This window comes from Ursus americanus, chromosome 7 (genome assembly GCF_024610735.1).
Source record: "Ursus americanus isolate L20-20 chromosome 7, mUrsAme1.1.p, whole genome shotgun sequence".
Taxonomy (NCBI): Eukaryota; Metazoa; Chordata; class Mammalia; order Carnivora; family Ursidae; genus Ursus; species Ursus americanus.
Window position 1 is genome coordinate 40,022,956 of NC_142133.1, and position 19,186 is coordinate 40,042,141.

A 19,186-nucleotide genomic window follows, 5' to 3' on the forward strand; every position below is an offset into this window, starting at 1 on the left:
GTCCCAGGGAAGATATGTGAAGAAACAAAACAAAATAAAACCCTGAGGCCGATGTGTCATTGTATTCCAGAAATTTCCACAGATGGGAACTGCACTGAGCAGAGTGGCTGCCAGACCCGGGGAGAGACTGCAAGAGACACAGGGGACTTGAGAACTGGAAATGGCAAGAAAAGTGCCCTGAGCTTGGCCCAACTTGGCTCTTAAAGAGAACCCCACCACTCATTAACCAGCCCTAAAACCTGCTAAGTGAAAAAGAAAAATAAATGAGCTCATTAAATCCAGAAGGAAGGAAGACCTGGAGGCTTAACCAAGGAAATTCCCAACACCCAGTTAGAAAAACAAGGGGGTGTGGGGCACAATTAGATTCATAGCCAGGAGTTGGCACTGGCCCCCAAATGAGGGGTTGAGTCCTCTGTGGAGGGCTGGAAACAGGCACCCGCAGGGGAAAGCAGGGCTCAGAATGCAGCCAGCTGGGATCGTTGGTGTGGTTTTCCAAGTCAAGCGGTCCAGGTCTTTGGTCGCGCTGGTGGGGAAGCCAGTTGGGAAACACCGGCGGAAGTTCCAGGAGGATGACGAGCTCAGCCCAGACTGCCAGACTGTGGTCACTGCCCATGACCAACAGGGCCTCAGGTTTGGCTTAAGAAGGCTGCTCATCACTTCAGCCTTTCCACCCCCATTCGTCAACCACTTACCAAGGACTGGCCACCTGTATGCAGGCACCATGCCACATGCACCTTGGGACCTGACTTGGGCTCGCTCCCACCACCCCCTCTAGGTGCTGGCTCCTGGCCCAGCTCCGCCCCCCCACCACCACCACCATGACCCCCTTTTGAGGGAGATCCCTTCAGATCTCCTTGTTCTTCAATGGTTGGGGCTCATTGCCGGTATCTGCTTTTGTCTTGAGTAAAAGAATTCCCCTCCCACCATGGCAGCCCTTGGCCTACACAAACAATGAATAATGCCTTGAATAATAATGGGAACACAGATGAGGGAGTGCCTAACTCCACCTGGGTGTTAGGGGAGCCACAGGGAAAGAAAGCCTTCTTCTGCAGAGGAGATAGACTTTCCACAGGTGGAGCAGGGTAGAAGTGAAGGTAAGTCCAAGCAGAGGCACAGTGGGGGCAAAGGCACAGAGAGATGAAGGAGGATGGACATTAACAAGAAGCCCACATGCTACCAAGAAAAAAGGAGTGGTCATGTTCATTCTGTGCGCTTTGTTCCCACCCACTCTTTTTGCCAGGGACTAAGCATGATTTTCATGGCTGACTCACAGGCAAAGCTATCATTTGTCTAAACTTGGAATTTCACAAGGAACTCTGAAATACAGCAAGATCCATTCCCAACTACCTTTTCCTTGCCATCCACTTCCAAGGTAGACACCACTCTTGAGAGGCAGCATAGCTTGATGGGATGAGAATGAGTTGTAGAGTCCTAAGATCTGGGTTTGAATCCCAACTCCACTAATAACCAGCTGTGTGACACTGGATTGGTTACTTAACCTCTCTGAGCCATACTTTCCTCATCTGTAAAAGGGGGAGTAATAAATACCTACCAAATAGACTGATCATGAGGATTAGAAATAACAAGTGCAGAGTACCCCCCGCCCCCAGATGCTCTGAGTTATGCCCATGTTCAAAGATGGCAGCCGGTGTTATCCCGGACTATGGGATGCACCATCCCACCCCGCTCCCCTCAGTGCCTGGCTCCTGCTCAGCAGAGTGAAGAGGTGGCTTAGTCACTGGTGTGACACCCAGCACTCCGTGACTCCTATCTCTGCAGCAAAAATACCGGGTTCCCCACTCTGCATTTCCACAGAGTCTACCCTTTGCTCTTGGAAGCTTTAAAAACTAATCGCCATGCATGAGCAAGCCCTTGGAATCTAAAGTCACTTACTTAAAGGCGAGAGGTTGCCTGCTGCACCAATTTCAAATGTGCTCCCTGAGGTCTGCTCTGAAGGTCAGGGCCGCAGACCGTTCTAGATCTTAAAGCATGTTAGACACAGTTTCACTTCGAGGCAGAGTGACTTACAAGAGGCGGCCTGGGAAAGATTAAAAGATTACACTTGTAGTCCCTTGCTTTCGTGAGAAAAGTGCCAGCTTCTTCTTGGTCTGTGGACTCAGACAGAAAACCCACTTGGCCTTCACGGGCTATTAAGCAGAGGTGGAGGGGAGGGGCAGGGAGAGCTAGGGCGTCCTGGACTCCCCTAACGAGTCACCCAGGGTACTTTTCCCAGAAGTCTAGATGGATGCCAGTAGCCCCCTGTCCAGACAGGGAGGTGATAACAGCTCGCTTTGTGTGGGGAGTGGAAAACAAAGGCTCGCTAGGATTCGCGGGAGCCTGCGCTGCCCTGGGGCTCCTGGGACCAGCTGGCACCTGGACGGCGGCTGTGAAAAAACACTGGAGGCAGGACTCAGCTGAGCTGCAACCTCGTGAGCTCAAGCGGGGGTCACCCCTGGCTGAGGTTACGGCAGAGGGAATGGGGTCATCCTCCCTGGGAGAACCTGAGCGGCGGCGCGGGGACGCGGACAAAAGCCGCTTTGTGGAGGCTGAGAGTCCCTCGACGGCGCCACCGTGTGGCAGCGCCGGGCAGCGGCAGCGGCGGCCGCGGCGGATCCCAGGGCTGTCCCGCGCCCACCCGGACCTTCTCCGGACCGGCTGGGACAGGTGAGTCGGGCGAACCTCAAGGAGATACTGATTTTCTGCTAAGTAGGTGCAGGTTACTTGCCATGCAGTGGACAAACGAGAGGGATAGGCTCACATTTACACAACAAGTCTGTGGAGCAATCTTAGCCACTTCCATACTCTGCTGAATTTAGTCCCAGCCAATAGCCTCACCTAAACATTGATGACTTAAAGGCCAACCACATTGAACGGAATAAAGACTGCTTAGACGTTAGGGCTGTCCAGTCCCCCGGTGGTTGCAGGTTCCCGACTCTCAGAACAGACATTCAGTGAGGGAGGAGGGCCAGAGCAAAGGAGCTGTGAACTCAGAGGGCCTGAACTTGACATTCCACCTGCCAGCATTTCCAGCTGCAATGTAGATGGCCTGGCAGATGGGACTTTCGTTGTCTCACCGGGCCCCACAGAGCTGGGTGTGAGTCAGGTCCCCATATCTAGAATTCACAGAGGAAATCTCCTCCAGCAGGTTCTGTGATCCCTGAACCCTGTCCCCTAATTGAGAATACAGAAGGGTCTGTGCAGTGTCAGGAGGGGAGGGGAGGAGCTGAGAAAGATTTCTTCTCAGGCCACTGTGGCCAAGTGCCCACTTCGTTTTCAAGGAGTGCTGGGGCAGGGGGCGGCCGACTCCCCTCAAGCCTGACCAGGGGCCTTCCACGGCTACAGCAGGCCCTCCCCGCTGTGTTCCCACAGACTGGGGGTGCAGGAAGTGCTCCAAGAGCTGAGGCAGCCTGGGCAGTAGGCTGGGACAGGAGAGGCTGCACAGGACGGAGCTGCTTTCCCAGGACTCATCAGTGAGGACCGGCAAGTGCTTCCCAGGCCCCTAAGAGCCTGGTCAGCGGGGTTTTCAGCTCTGCCGGACAGCAGAGCCTGGGAGGCTGAGGGGACCCCAACAGTGAGATTGCGTGCACAGTGGGCCACCAGCGAGCCAGGGGCTCGGGGGAATGACATCCAAAGAGAACACACTGCCCACATCACAGGCACTGCGGCCACCGGGAGCCACAGGGGGTCTCTGAAGAGTCCATGAAGGCAGGACAAGTGAGAGCCTTAGCTTCAGATAGCTGCCTCTTGACGAAGCTCCCGCAGCCGCAGTCCCACCACACGAGACCCTGTCTTGATCCCTAATTATCTCGCCTCCCACCGATTGCCACCCTTCACTAGCAAGCTGTGGGGGCAGGAGCTGAGAAAATAAGAAGCTGACCACAGGCCATTCACACAGCGGGTTTTCACCAACCTTCTGCTACAGCTAGGAGGAGGGGACAAGACTGAATGCTAATTTCCAGTCTGATGGTTTTCATTATTATTACACAAACTAGCCTTTCTAATTATTTGAGTGAGACTATTTACAACCCAAGTGACTGCAAGACAGTTACTGCCTGAGTGAGAACAGAAAAGTCTAGGGTCCTAGGCACATTTTAAAAGGATGGTAGAACAAAAATAAAAATGTATTTTGACTACGTCCCACTTGGGTTTGTTCAACATAGAGGTTACAATATATGCAACAAACCTTTCCCGGGCACTCTCTCTGTACCACGCCCTGCTGGGGAGCTACAGCCTCTACCCTCGAGAGCCCCCCAGTCCTGTTAGAGAGTCTAGTGCCTCCACTGGGACACTTAGTGGGAACAGGAAGTTCCCTGGGCATCAATGCGGCTTGGGTGCCCTTGAGTTCAGAGATCCTTGAGGCTCTCTCACTCTCTCTCTCTTCCTTCTTCACGGAGGGCTCTGTGGTGATGGCCTGCCCTGCGAGGCTCTGCCCAGCTCCTGGAGCACACCACCCTCCAGGGGCTGCCCCAAGCCCTGTAACACTCTTCAGAGGAGGAGGCTGAGGTGGCAGTTCTGGGCCTCAACTTTCCTGCTTCTCCCCATCACAGCTGTTCCCAGCTCTCTCTGCTGCACCACCATCCCCAAACTCCTCCCCCCATGACTCCCATCCCTCCTCTGCCCATGAGGGCCCCCCACCCCCATCCAGCACCCAGTCTTCTCAGGACGCTGACCTGGCTCCACAGTCCCCTCCCTGCTGCTGTCCCGCTTCCAGGGACAGATTAATCAGCACTGGCTGTCATCCGCAGTCCCTCTCCCCTGCCTCCTTACATCCTGCCCCTGCCTAGAAGTGGGACCATGCTGTGATCCTCATTTTACAGGGACGGAGGACCGTCGTGACAGGTCATGGTGTGGAGACTGAGTAGCAGTGTCAGAACTAGAAGGGACGTCTCTGGTAAAGACTCTTGGAGGAAGGGACATTTGAGCCGAAATGAGTAAGATGATCAGAGTTAGCCAGATAAATGGAAGATGGAATTGGGAAGGCCATTTCAGAGAGGAGGATGCTGGGAGGCAAGGAACCAAGAAAGTTCATGACTGATCACACACTGTAATTTCTTCACTGAGAGTTCTTTGGTGCCCCCTCGTCATGTGTGGCAGAAAACCCGTCTTCCTCCATACCATAGAAAGCCCTGGTCCTTCGCCAGCCTCCAACAGGCTCCCAGCACTCCAGGCGCCTGTTCTGCTCTCTGCATGAGTAGGACTAATGCTTTCACCCTTGGCGCCTTTGCACAAGCATTTCCCCCTTGTTTCCTGGCAATTTGCAGCTCAAACGGCAGCTCCTGTGGGAACCTCTTTGACCTCTGTAGACACAATCATACGTGCTTCCCTCGGACCTACACACGTTGACCTCACGTGTGCATTTGTAGACTTGTCGACTGCGCCAGGGGCTGTGCATAAGGTCCCCACAGGCCAGCTCTGCCCATTGCCATTATGTATCCCCAGTGCCTGCGACACCCCTGGCACAAAGCTGGTATTCAAAAAACTAGGAGAGGGTGAAGAAAAGGGGAAGAGAGGGAAGAAGTAGCCAAGGTATGTTGATTTCAAGGTCACACCATTGGGAGTGTTTAAAACACTCATGTCTGTGTCGGAACTCAGAGAATCTTGTAAGGTTTCATTAGGAGAGAAGCACACCTCACTTTTGTGGACACAAATTTCATTTTCAAAACAAGATAAGGTGCCAAGAGAATCTTCTATGTTTTGTGGGTTTTTGCAGGGTGGTATTGCATTTCAGAATCCACACCCGTAACGAACGCATCCTCAGGAAGATGAGAGGTCTGCTGCTTTCCCACGTCCACCTGCTCCCACAGGCCGCTTCAGCCAGGCACTGAGATTTCATGGCACACAAGCCACGTTGACTGTCAAGGCTCCAAAGGGTACTTCTGCTTATTTGTTTTTCTTGCAAAACACCCAGATTAGCTTTCAAAATTGCAGCTCCATCTAGGGCAAATAACTTACAAGAAAGGCAAGGGTGAGTCACTGAGTAATTATTACCTGGTTTGCGCCCAGCTGCTTGTATCTCGGCCGCGTTCTCCAGCTCAGCTTGGCTTAGCTTCAGAGCTGTTCAGTAAATGGCCCTGATGTCCACCCGCAGGGTATCGACCAGGGTATGCAGTGGTGCAACCACAGGGTTTAACACTCTGCAAACATTCACACTGTGTTGAACATCCACGTTTGTTCACCCAGGACAGTGTTCCTGACGTCTTGTTGGGTTTGAATCATACATGGTTCTTTATGCAGAAAAAAAGGATCTGCAATCTGTAAACCAAAATATTTATTATTTTTGTTTCTGTAATGTTCGGAGTTTTTAATAATGAACTCAAATTGCTTGTGGAAAAGTGATAATTTTAAAAAGTTAAATTTAATGATCAAAGCAAAAAAAATTAAATATATATTAGAGTTAGTTTAGGCGGGGTCATATGTGTATTACAAGGTATTCTATTACGAGGGAGATTTTACAAGGTCGGGAGGCCTACATTCCCCAGTTTTGGTCACCTGGGAAGGTGCCACTCCTACTTCAAGACTGAGCTCAATTGCTCCACTCCAAGAGTCTAGGGACTCTTCCTGCCCAACTCTGTATAAATGCCATTTCTGAGCATTCCAGTAGTCCCCTGGGCCACCTTACACGCCAGCAACCACTATACATAATGGTTTTCTCATAGCACGCTAGGAGCCCGTGTCAGGGGATTATTCAGCTCCTGGTCCCTGGGTCTACTTGCATATTGAATAACAGACGACCCAATACATTGATGTGCGATGTTGGGCACGTCATTGCTTCTCTATAAATCTCAGTGTCCTTATCGTTAAAATGCGGATCAGTGTGCCCATCCCAAGAGTTGCTGTCAGGATTGAACCAATGCTTTGTGCCCTGAAGAGCATGGTAGAGATCAGCGGACCTCACAAGGAGAGCATATTCGACAATCGGATCCTGGGGCCACGCCACAGCTTATCTGCTTTCAGCCCATGCTGTAGGTTGTTATCTGCTTCCAGCCCATGCTAATGAGACAGAGAGTTCCATTAAAAAATCACTTTGTCCAAGCCGTGAAGGGGAATTGTGTGCATGTGTTTTTGTTTTATTGTGTTAAGTGAGAATATAGTGGTCCTTTAGCCTCCTGCTCTCCTTCAAGGTCTCCACCAGAGGGCAGTCTAAACAGGGCCAAATAGGGCTTTCCAGAGCCAAGGACTCAGTTTGTAGAACTGGGTTCTTCCCATAGCTAGCCTAGGGCTTTAGAGCAACAAAACTATTTAATTTTTGTGATTTTGAATGGAAAGTCTTCTAAGGGTTCGTAAGTCAACACAACACTGTAAGAGACTTTTTAAAAAGATTTTATTTATTTATTCATTTGAGAGAGGGAGAAAGAATGGGGCTAGGGGCAGAGGAAAAGGGACAAGCAGACTCCCTGCTGGGCATGGAGCCTGACATGGGGCTCAATGATCCCACACCTTGAGATCATGACCTGAGCCAAAAATCAATAGTCACACGCTCAACCGACTGAGCCACCCAGGCGCCCCTGTAAACATTTTTATAACCATTTCTTGTCGTTAGGCTATTTTTCTTTTTAGGTAGTAACGTCATATACAAATAATAATGATAGCTAATATTAACTTTGGCCTTACCTTTCTGCAGACACCATTCTGAATATTGTACATATATTTGCTCAATGAATCTTCATAACAAATTATAGGAGATGGGTGCTATTGTTATTCCCATTTTCCATAGGAGGAAACTGAGGCCCAGAGAGGTTAAGTGAGGTGCCCAAAGTCACACAGCACAACATTTAACCCTAGCGCTGTGGCTCTGAAGCCCACAAGCTGGATATTATGTTACAGCAGCCACACTACACAAAGAGCACACGATGGGGAGAGAGCTGGGTATGGACTGTGACTTCGTTTCTCATTCCATTACGAAATGAACACGTACATATTATAGAACAGATTGAAAATAAAGGAGAGAGGAGGAGGAATCGCAGATCCACCAACCAGTGTAAATACTCTCATTTATACATAGTACCCAGCAGGATAATAGAGCGATTACACACAGCAGTAAAGCCATCGGTTGATGTGTGGGTGGTAGTGAAGTAAATAGGGCAGAAAGGTTATCGTTGTGGAAAATGTTCAGTGTGTAGTGAAAATCTAGCCAGACTGCACTAAATAAGGATTGTGCGTCTCCCCCTCCACCCCTGCAGGAGCATCCCTGAGGGCTCCTGGCTGCCCCCATATGCACGCTTATGATCATCCTTTAAAGGCCCTACAGTTCCCTCTAATTCCCTCTCTCCCTGGGCATGCTGAGAATTCCCTCGCAGAGTCTCTGCATGAGGCTCTTTTCTAGCGGAGCTGCTGCTCCCCGAACGCTGTCAAATGTGAATCAGGATTTACAAAGCCACTAGGGATCTTCGGGGCCCATACGCGGAACACGGTGGTCACTCCGAGCCCTGCACTCAAAACTTCTCCCTCTTCCTCAGGCTGCCATGCATTCGCTTTTGCTCCTTCCTTCACCCATCCCCGCAGTGAATGTGTCCCAGGCCCTCTGCCCCCAAGGACCCGGGGCCTAGCAGGAGAAACCAAGGGCGGAAGGTGGTAGGACTGATCACTGGACAGACAAGGTGCGAACAGCCACGTGAAGGATGGGAAGAGGCAGCTGTGATTTCTCAGCGTCAAGCCCTTGGACTTGCCAGGCACCCGATGGAGATGAGAAGGGTAAGACCTCCAGAGCGGGCAATGAGCCGGGGAAAGGGCGGGAGCGACTGTAGACGGAAGGAAGAGCACATAAGAGGCTGGACACCTTTGGGATCTAGGGCCTGCACCTCCCTGGCTACTGATGAGGGGGCACTTGCCCAGAGAAGAATCCGTACTAAGGGCGGGGCAGGCGCCCGATCCCGGATGGCTTCGGCCACAGGCTGGTCTTGGAATTTTCTCCTAACTGCGCTGAGCAGCCAGTGAAAGGACGTGAACAAGACAATAACGGAGAGGAACGCAGCATCCTCGCCCTCAAGGAATTCACAGTGCTATAATTAGATTATGAACTCCAAAAACTTTAATTCAGTCTGGGTAAAATTCTTAGATGATAGAGATCTCACTAATATTTTACGAGAAGGCTTGTGCAGTTAGAACCGTGTTGACAACTACTTTGAGAATTTCAAGTTCCCTTCTCTGGCTGTTGCCCTTCTCGGTAAAGATAGAGCGAGTCAGGGAATATTCGTGTTCTGGGGACTAAGGGAGCAGAATGAACAGAATACCGAGGCCAAATAGGATAAGGTCTTCCTTAAGTTTGAATGGATAGAGGTGTTTCTTATCATAAATTATCATTTCTTTCTTTCATGTTTGCTGGCAAGAATCAAGAAGCTTCATGATTTACTACATTTATTAATTTATCATGAAGTAGTTATTTTTCACACCACCTGTGTGTTTGACATTCGACATTATCTTTGGGCTCTTAGCTGATGGGATGGCAATCCACAGCCCATGGGCCAAATCGGGCCTGCCGCCTGTTTTTATATGGCCCATGTGTCATAACCATGTCTTGTCTTTGCTGTATTCCGATGCTCTGACACCTGGGGCCTGGCCTTCCCTGAGTTAGCCAATTCTTAGAGACGGTAAACAAATGAGTGCACTTTTCAAATATAAACCAACCAGTCCAGCGCCTACAACCCCAACCACCCCCTTTACTGGGTTCTCACTCCAGGCCACAATCCACCTGCCCTCCTCACCCCAGGGCCCGGTACTAGATAACCCAGGAACAGACCCTACGCCCTCGAGACTGCTGAAATAATTCAAACTAGCCAATCCTAAACCTGCTTACCCAGGCTCACTCATTCCTTCCCACAGAAACCACAGGAAAGGCTTCTGCCTGCAATTTCCCCCATTCCTCCAGAATGACCCTAATGCTTCCCTGTGTGTCCTCCCAGCCCATGGCATGGTGGGCCCTTGCCTCTTGGGAACCGTGAGTAACAAACTATCTTGTTAATGGCAATCATCTGATGTGTAGGCCTTTTTAGACCTCAAATTTTCTATTAATAAAGTATATTTTTAAAACACCATTAGCTAAGAATGGCTTTTACATTCTTAAACGGATGAAAAAATCAAAAGCAGAATTTTTCATGATACCTGAATATATATGAAATTCAAATTTTATTGGAATCCAGTCATATTCATTTACATGTTATCTGTGGCTGCTTTTTGCCCTACCCTGGCAGAGTTGAGTAGTTATGACAGACGCCTTATAGCCCACAAAACCTAAAATATTTACTGTCTTCACAGACAGCTTGTTGACCTCCATAACATAATCCCTAGTTATTTTATTTGCTCATTTAAGCTCTGAACTTGTATCCGTTGACCCATTGCTCTCTGTATGGTGTAGGTCCCCTCATAGTTTGAAAGGTTCAGAATCTCTGGCTATAGCTTTCTTCCTAGGGTCTACCCCAAATGTCTGAGCCTCCAATGTTTGTTTTTTTAAATTGTCCTCAATAAGAGGAACATTTTATTGTGACTCAGAACATCCAAATAGATAATAGAAACAAATTTCACGAGGCATTATTCATCCTTATAATGTCTGGATCACTTTGACGGTTTCTGATCTCTTCTTCATTTTTAAAATGTACTGCTCGCAGTCTGCTGTTTTCAAAACCCACTCATGAGTCAATGTGCACACTTTAGTTAACATCATGAATCTAACTGAGTCGAATCCAAACAACACAAAGTGTTTCTCTTACACGCTCTGCAGAGGAAGACAAATTTAGAAACAAATAATAGCGATAAAACACAAAAACATAACACAAGTTTAAAAGAATGCTCTAGAAGCAAAGAGGAAAAAGAGCTAATTTTTTTTTCTTAGAGCTGTTGGACAGGGTTTCGTAGAGCAAGTAAGATTTAAATTTAGTCCAGAAGGATGGTCAGGAAATCCTTGGTAGAGAAGCAAGAGAAAGGCTTCTGTGGCGCCCTGAGGGATTCTCTAGGTACTGGTGCAGAATGAGTACATGGATGTGTGATCCTTTCACTGAAGGCTGCCACATTCTCTACTTGCAGTCAAACCCCCATGCCCCGTGCCTTCTGTCGCATATACTTTTAAACCGAGCATGTTGTTTCCTTCCACATCTATAATTCTTCCAGACCTCGTTCAGAAAACAATGGAGTCATGTGGCCTTCTCATGATGGAATAAGCAGAAATGTTTCCAGGAGTCTCCTGGTAAGTTAGCATGACGGTGAAGCATTCATAAGAAAACAAGACCTGTGAGGGAGGAGTGTCAGTCTTCAGATTCATATGAAAGAGGCAGAGCTTCATCTAGCTTTAACTCAGTTTCTCTTTGGAGTCCCCGCACCACCAGGAGCGCAGAAGTCTGTAAGGAAGAGCAGAAATTCAATCCCAATACATTCCAGTCCATCCCCGCCCACCCTCACCGGGGTCCGCCTCCTCTTGGCAGTTGTAGAGAATTAACCATCGATTCCCCCACGGGGGGATCACTGCCTGCTCACTGGCCGCAGGTCCCCTAAGATCTCCCTGGAGTCCTATCACCCTTTACTCCCCCACTCACCCAAGAACTCTGCCCAGGTAACATCATACACGGGCCCTCCCTTCAGGACCCACTCGATCCTCTGCGCCTCAGGCCTTGGGAACCACTGGGAGGCTGTGGCCATTCCTTTCTGGAAACCTCCTAACTCTTCCGACTCCAACACCAGACTTCCTCCTAGCTCCCCCCACCCAAGGGAACTCTTCATTCAACTTAAACTGGCCCAGCTTCTTGGACCGAGGTGGTTGGGGGTACAATTCAGAAAATTTTGAAAGGAAATATGCAAGAGGGGGAAAAAATCTCTCAAAATATGATTCTAATACTTATGTTTGTTTGTATTTCCTCAGAAGTGGACCTTATCTCTAGTTCAGATCATTTCACTGTAGCTGAGACTCATATCAACTGCCAACTCACTCCCTCCACTTGAATGTTGAGGAAACACAAAGAGACTGTAGACTTCGTGCTGTTCTGAGTGTTAAGAATCTCCAGTGACACTGAACCCCTGCCACAAAGGAGGATTAGAAATAACCTCACATCTACACGTAAGCCATACCCAGTTTTCTCTAGTGGAGGTAACATGGACTTTCTAGGATCCCCTCACCACAGAGAGGAGGAGCCCCCCAGCAGCTGGGAAGCCGGTGTGGTGAGGAGCTACTGAGTTAGGGTTCTGGTAGCAGTTGGGTGATAATGGCTTCTGGTTGGTACTTGGGTGGTACTATGCTAATTAGGTCCTTTATGACTCAAAGTTTCTTTAAGAAATAATAGAGTCCAAAGTGCTCTGTTAAATTTGCAGAATGAGGGACACGTGGTTGGCTTAGTCCTTTAAGTTGCTAACTTTGGCTCAGGTCATGATCTCAGGGTCCTGGGATCGAGCCCTGTGTCAGGATCCCTGCTCGCCAGGGAGCCTGCTTCTCCCTCTCCTGCTCCCCCTGCTTGTGCTCTCTCTCACTCTCTCTGTGTCAAATAAATAAATAAAATCTTAAAAGAAATTTGCAGAATGCAACTGTAATGAATGTATTTTTCTAAAGGGCATTGGAGATGGAGGGTGGGAGAAATCTCCCCCTCAACGACATAGGAATAGACTTTCTAGTCCCAGCAGAGGAAAATGGACGCTGCCGAGGACTACACGTGCAGGCACCATGTATGTAGTATGTTATCAGAGAAGGTGTCTGAACATCATGAACGTGTGGGGCATCAGCAACCCCAAGAATGCGCTGCCGTGCCTGCTGTCTGCGGGGTGCGGCGTTGACCAGTGGTGCCACCTGGTGGAGCTAGTGTTTGCCTTTGCTGGTTGGTCTTTTCTTGCCTTAGGAAGGATGAGAGCGAGAACCCCAGCTGATGGAGTCCTTTCTGACCTAATGGCTTGCGTTTTGTTCTTCATTCTCTTGGTTTATTCCTTTCCCTTTTCAGCAAAGGAAAAACGTAATATCTGGTATATTCCTTTATTCCAATTTTCTTATGGCAATACTAAGGGTGTGTTTTGAAGCAAAATTCTCAAAAATGTAAATTAAAGGTTTAACTCCTTCATGACTACTCATGCTATACCAAAAATTTGCTTTATCAGGCAAGGCACTTCTTTTCTGCTTACCTTTATATAACAAGATATTGATACAGTTTTGTTTTGGGACCTGTATCTTCTCACCGAATGTCCACATAAGTACGTATGTTTATAATTATTTTTTAAATCTGTGCATAGTATCTTAAGATAGAACGAACCATAGTATATTTAGCCATTGATGTGCCATATTATATTTGGCCATCAGGTTTCCTTCAATGCTTTGCTCACAAGCAGCACTGCAATGAACATTGTGTGTTGTGCATATTTGTGACTTTTGGCAGGGGAGTAGATAAGAAGTGAAATTATTGAGTCAGAGAATATGTATACTTTAAGTTCTGAGATACTGGCAAATTCCCTTTCAATTCAGACTGAAATTGTATACCGTTAGCAGTATGTGGGTTAATACCTTGTCCTCACTCCTGTTCTCTCTCTTTCAATCTAGAGAGGAAATAATCTTTTTTTTTTTTAATAGGCTCCATGCCCAACGTGGGCTTGAACTCACTTTCCTGAGGTCAAGAGTCGCATCTCTACCAACTGAGCCAGCCAGGCAACCCGAGAAAGGAAATAATCTTACTGTTGCTTTCACTGTAATTCCCCTGATGACTAACTAGATGAAAATTGTTTTCATGTTTCACAGTCATTCATGTCATTTTCTGCTGTGAATGCCTATTCATGTGTTTCGTATAGTTCAATATTCAGTTGTATGTTTTTCTTTTTCATTTTTAGGAGTTCTTTATATATTCTGGGTATTTGTCCTACTCGGTCTTCAATTTTGTTTATGGCATCTTGTGTTCTTCAGAGGTTATCAATATTGATATAATCAGGTTTGATCTTTTTCATGCTTTTTTCATTTTTGTTATATATATATATATATATGGCAATCTGTACCTTTTGACCCTCCCTCACCCATTTCTGCCACCCCCACTGGGCTAGAGCAAGGCAGAGGGAGAGCGTGAGGAGGGCAGCCGCCAGTCTCTGTGTTCCAGCAGGCTCTTCGCCGTGTGTGGTAGACTAAACGCTGTACTCGGACTGGCACTTTAATATAAGCAAATGAGCCTCTCTCTCCTGAAGTCTGGGCAGTCACTGCTTCTGCCCTGGGCGCTGGGGCGGGAGTCTCAGCCTACGGGCCCTTTAAGAGCCGAGTCTCACTCAGATCGCTAGTCTCGCGCCTCTCAGGCACGCAAGCTCTGTTGGTTTTCAGAGCTGGATGTCTGGGCGCTCATCTCTCCGATGCAGGTCGTATAACTTAGGGTGCTGGTGTGGGGTTGGAACCCTTCACTCCTCAAGGAGAAGCTCCAGATTTCGAGTTCCCTGCCGGTCGCTGGTCGCTGCCCTGGGGGTAAGGTTCAGGGCGAGACCGTGTCCTCCCCTCGCCTCCCCTCTTTGAGGTGATTTTCTTCTCCTTTGCTCCATGCATAGTCGTTGCTCAACTAGCCTTTTGGTTATTTTCAGAGGAAATTCTTCCCCTACGCGGCTGTGGACTGTAGGTCTGTGGGAGGAAGTGAACTCAGGATCTTCCTCCGTCGCCATCTTCAACTGGAACCAGCAGAAGGTACGTGCCTTTTGTATTTTCTTCTATGACTTCGTCATTTTTCTATTAATTTCGTTAACCCACAAGAGTGTATTTCCATAATTGGTTAAGGATCTATTTCAACCTTTTCCCGTACGTATTGGACACGATTTGTTATTGAGTAGTTTATACCTTTTTAAATCGATTGGAGTAGCCATCTTTTTCATGTACTCAATTCCAAGGTCAGCAGAGATATCTTGGCCAGAGACACAAGGTCGGGAGAAATTGGCATTTACATGACATTTGGGGCTTGCATGTAAAATCAGTCTCCTGGGGGTAACATACAGAATAAGAAGAGGTCAAGAAGGAGACTGAAGACACAATTGAAGGAGGACAAGCAGAGATGTGAGGTCGCTGCATCCAGGCCCTCGGAGGAGCCTCCGTAGTCCTGCCCTAGGAGAGTATAAAAGCCCCCTCAGGGCACAGGGTCTCACCTCCAGATGTCTCTCAGGTCACCCCTGCTGGTTCCTGTGGTTCCACATTCCTCCTCAGTATCCCTGGGTCTCTGACCAGCATTAAACGCCTTTCTAGCACCACGTGTGGGAGGAGACATTGGTTCTTACAACCAGAGGGCACGGACACGTCATGCACGCAAGCTAGAAGTCCTAGAGTGCTGGAACTGTTTTACACAAATGCACAGCTGTCCTTCCCAAAATGCCAATAGCCTTTTCTCCTTTGAAAACCCTTGAAAGACAGCTCAGTAGGGAAGCAAATGCAAATCTACTGAAGAAATGATGAAGACCAAAGCCAGAGCAGTGACAAAGGATCCAGAGGAGAGGGTGGGTATGAGGAGTATTTATGAAGTAAAACCAACAAGACAAGGTCTCGGTTGATTGACCCAGGGTAGGCAAGAAGGAGGAGTCAATGAGGATTCCAAACATTGTAGTTTGGGCAGCCGAGGGGCTGAGTATTTCATCCACCAAGATAGAAATACAGAAGCGGATCTGGGTAGATAGAGAACAATTGATTCAGTTTGGAACATGGTGAATTTGAGATCCCTGTGGGAAATTGTGTGGCCATGCCCGGCAAGCCAGGAGTCTCTGGACATGTATGAAACATATGGAGAAAAATCCCACACAAGAGATTGAGGGGGAACAACCAGCTTTAGGAAGCACTCAGGGACTAGTAGCATCTGTGGGGAACAACCCGCCAGCACACACAGACCACGGGTCATTCTAGGTCAGCCCTGCTTCCCCACTGAAGCTTGCCTGTGGCCCTGAGGACCCACTGAACAGATCGTCTGTGGCCAATAGTCCTGGCTGCCGCAGAAACAGCACGCCCTTCCTGACCTGAGCTGGACCAAACTTTGGCAAGTGCAAATTTAACAACACTGGAACCTTCATAGCGTCTGTCTCTCCTGGGGGAAACAGCAAGGGGAGGAAAGATAATAAAACCAACTAATCATGAAGTTCTATCCCATGTGGCTGGGTGGCTGGGAAAAGGCATTTAAATCACAAACCCTTCTCGCTTATCTCTATCTGGGAGATACATAGGATGCAGATTATAATTTTCGTCAATGTCTCCTACAGTCCTCAACAAACACAGCTTCAAGCTCCCCCTACCTACGCATTGCTGTACCTTTTTAGAATATATTTTAAACTTTAGAATACATTTTAAACCTGCGTCTAATTCCTCCCGCAACTGAACCCTGGGGCTGCCGCTAATCCCATCACTGCTGCTTCATGGACCTCTCACATTCTTGTCCTTAATCCTTCCTAGGATGTGTCGTTAATGCTGAGTCCAAGGAGGAAGGATTCTCAGAACATCGCTCCCAGCAGAGAAGGACTGGCCCAAAGCCAGCTGTCAAGCCATGATTTGTAGATTAGAAATGTGCCCACCTCTGAGTTCCTAAGAGATCTACTCGATATTATTCAGGAGGAGAATTGCTTTGTTCATTTCTTTTGTTTCTTTCCCTTATTCTTCTGATTGGGGATCTCCCTTCTGTTGGCTTTGAACACCCTAACTTTGCCCTCTACATGTCCCTTGTTCATTAGCCTCCCAGTCTTACATGAAGGAGTTGATATGGATTCTAAGACTCATCTTCTCTCTCCCATTGCCATAACTATCCTCTCCCCAACCTCAAATCAGGGTAGACATCCAGGATGTAAGACAGGTCTTTGCTGGACCTTGAGTTCAAGGAGGGATTTCCCAAGGGGGTGACATATGTGTATCAACTGGGGAAGATCGGACAATTTCTTGCATTCACGGCTTGTATTCATTTCAAAATATCTTTGCTAAGTTTTTCATAATGCAGCTCTGTCAGCACCTGCATCAACTTCTCCTAGGGTACCCATTAATACCACAAATTTCTCTGCTTCTCCCCAGATCATTCCATCAGATCCCTGAGGGTAGGGCCTGGAAATCTCCAGGTTCGACAAATACCCGAGCTGCTTCTCAGCTGTTATAGGCTGAGAGTTTTGATAATAATCATCCAGTCTTATTTAACTCAGCCTCAAAATATCTGAGTCGTGCAATGCATGGTGTTTTTCTTTTCTTTTCAACCAACACACACATTTCTTTGAATATAATCTCAGTCAGATACTCGAGACATGCAGTAGACCAGATCGCTGGTTGGGGCACCGGCTGGAGTTGGGAAGGGGTAAGGATTGATGTTCCACCCTCCGTTTCTCACACGTTCAGCAAACTTTCTCTCTTCCCTGCCCTGAAAAGCACAGATTTGGGGATTTGATAGACCTGGTTTGAATCAAACACTCATTTTGCTGAGTGAAAGTGACTTTGAACAAGTTATTAAACTCAGCATTCTTTGCATATACTGGGAGCAGTCACACCTAACACACAGCTTTTGCAAGTGTGTTCTTGACCTGAGGGCACTCCCTTGGTTGGCTGATGTCAAGGCCCATCAGAGGAAAGGGCTGGGAGTGGCATTAATTGATTACTATTTAGTTAAATTTCTGCCCATTCAAAGATGTATTCACTACAAAATTCTGTCTCCACCAACCGCAGCCCTTCACCTCTTTTTTGATAAATGGACCGATTGACTGAGGGAATGTTAGTGCTGTAGGCTAAACTTAGTGGCTTGTAACCAACTATGAAATGGAATTTTGCTAATACGGAACTAGGAGATTAAAATTTTCATTAAGAAATACTAATCAACAGAGTCCAGGAAGTTTTTTCTTGAAAACAAAAACAAACACAAAAAACCCAACTTGTTCCAAAGTGTTAGTGTTTGCTAGGAGAGTAGGTTGCACAGGTTGGGGACCATGACGTGACCACCCCATTAGGGATTATTTCTAACGTGTGCTACTGGTATTTCTGGGCCCCCAGCTCCCTGGCTTCCAGGACAGCGAGCTGTCACACTGAGGGAGACAGCCAGCTTGGCTTGTGTTGTTACCTGAGTGGCTTGTGTTGTCTCCTCTTCCCTTGGGAAAGTGACAGGGTGACAACACAACCCAAGTCATGGTCTTCTTCTCAGATCTCATCTTGGTTTATTTACTTAGTTGTTCAAGCTGAGCATTTGCTTCCTTTGTAAGAGTATCAAGAGAGATGTTGATGATTTCTTGTATACTTTCTGCTCAATTCATTTTCTGTTACATTTTTAACGTCACGTGCATCTTTGCTAATACTATCAAGGTATATAAATACAGTAGTTTCCTCCCAAGGATTTTACACAGATCAAGCAATCATTTTGCCCACATCTTTAATTTTGAAAGGTAAAATAGCATCTTATTTAGCTATTACCAAAAAAATCACATGACATCATTGACGTCCATCATAATGAACACTTGGTTTATAAATACTTGCTTGAGATTTCCTCGGGTTTGGTTTCCTGAGGCCAGAAGCCTGAGCTCTTGGTGCCTAGGAGAATTTCCAGTCTGGTCGCATCTCAATATATATTTAATAAACTGAATGAAGAGGAAATAATGAATAGGTGATGGAGCAACGTAAAGATCTTTGAAATATGGGGCTCCGGGGTGGCTCAGTGGGTTAAGCGTCTGCCTTCAGCTCAGGTCATGATCCCAGAGCCCCGTTCAGCGGGGAGCCTGCTTCTCCCTCTCCCTCTGCCTAACACTCCCCCTGGTGTGCTCTCTCTCTCTCTCTCAAATAAATAAATATAGGGGCCCTGGGTGGCTCAGTCATTAAGCATCCGCCTTCAGCTCAGGTCATGATCCCAGGGTTCTGGGATCGAGCCCCACATTGGGCTCCCTGATCAGCGGGAACCCTGCTTCTCCCTCTCCCACTCCCCCTGCTTGTGCTCCCTCTCTCACTGCCTCTCTCTCTGTCAAATAAATAAGTAAAAATCTTTAAAATAAATAAATAGATAGATAGATAGATAGATAGATAGATAGATAGATAAAATCTTTAAAAAATAATAAAAATAAAGATCTCTGAAATATGACACAGCTTGAGGAACAGGGGCCTTCTGAGCTCAGAATTGAATGTGGTGTTCTGCTGTAGAGATCAGTCCTTATCTGAAGCCATTTTGGGGGGACTTGCTGAAATTTGGGGAGACAGCATGCAAGTGAAAGACAAGGGCTTGAAAGTGGGCAGTCGTAGGCTCCTTGAGGAAATGCTCATCACATTCTGAGACAGAGGGCATTA

The 19,186-nt window shown here is 47.6% G+C and overlaps 1 protein-coding gene across 5 annotated transcripts in view; it reads left to right on the forward strand.

Annotated features, from left to right (window-relative positions):
- The first annotated feature begins 1,925 nt into the window (after positions 1-1,925).
- LOC123786100 (uncharacterized) overlaps positions 1,926-19,186 on the forward strand; it is a 28,095-nt gene continuing 10,834 nt past the window's right edge. Inside the window, exons 1-8 of one of the 5 annotated variants that reach the window (XM_087863618.1) lie at positions 1,926-2,664; positions 5,711-5,870; positions 8,457-8,691; positions 9,820-9,934; positions 11,101-11,176; positions 11,846-14,395; positions 14,509-15,935; positions 16,346-18,983. In XM_087863618.1, coding sequence (XP_087719744.1) covers positions 2,246-2,664; positions 5,711-5,825 — 534 coding nt within the window. In that variant the 5' untranslated portion in view covers positions 1,926-2,245 and the 3' untranslated portion in view covers positions 5,826-5,870; positions 8,457-8,691; positions 9,820-9,934; ... (2 more) ...; positions 14,509-15,935; positions 16,346-18,983. The other 4 variants (XM_087863621.1, XM_087863619.1, XM_087863620.1 and 1 more) reach the window with 4 other exon arrangements.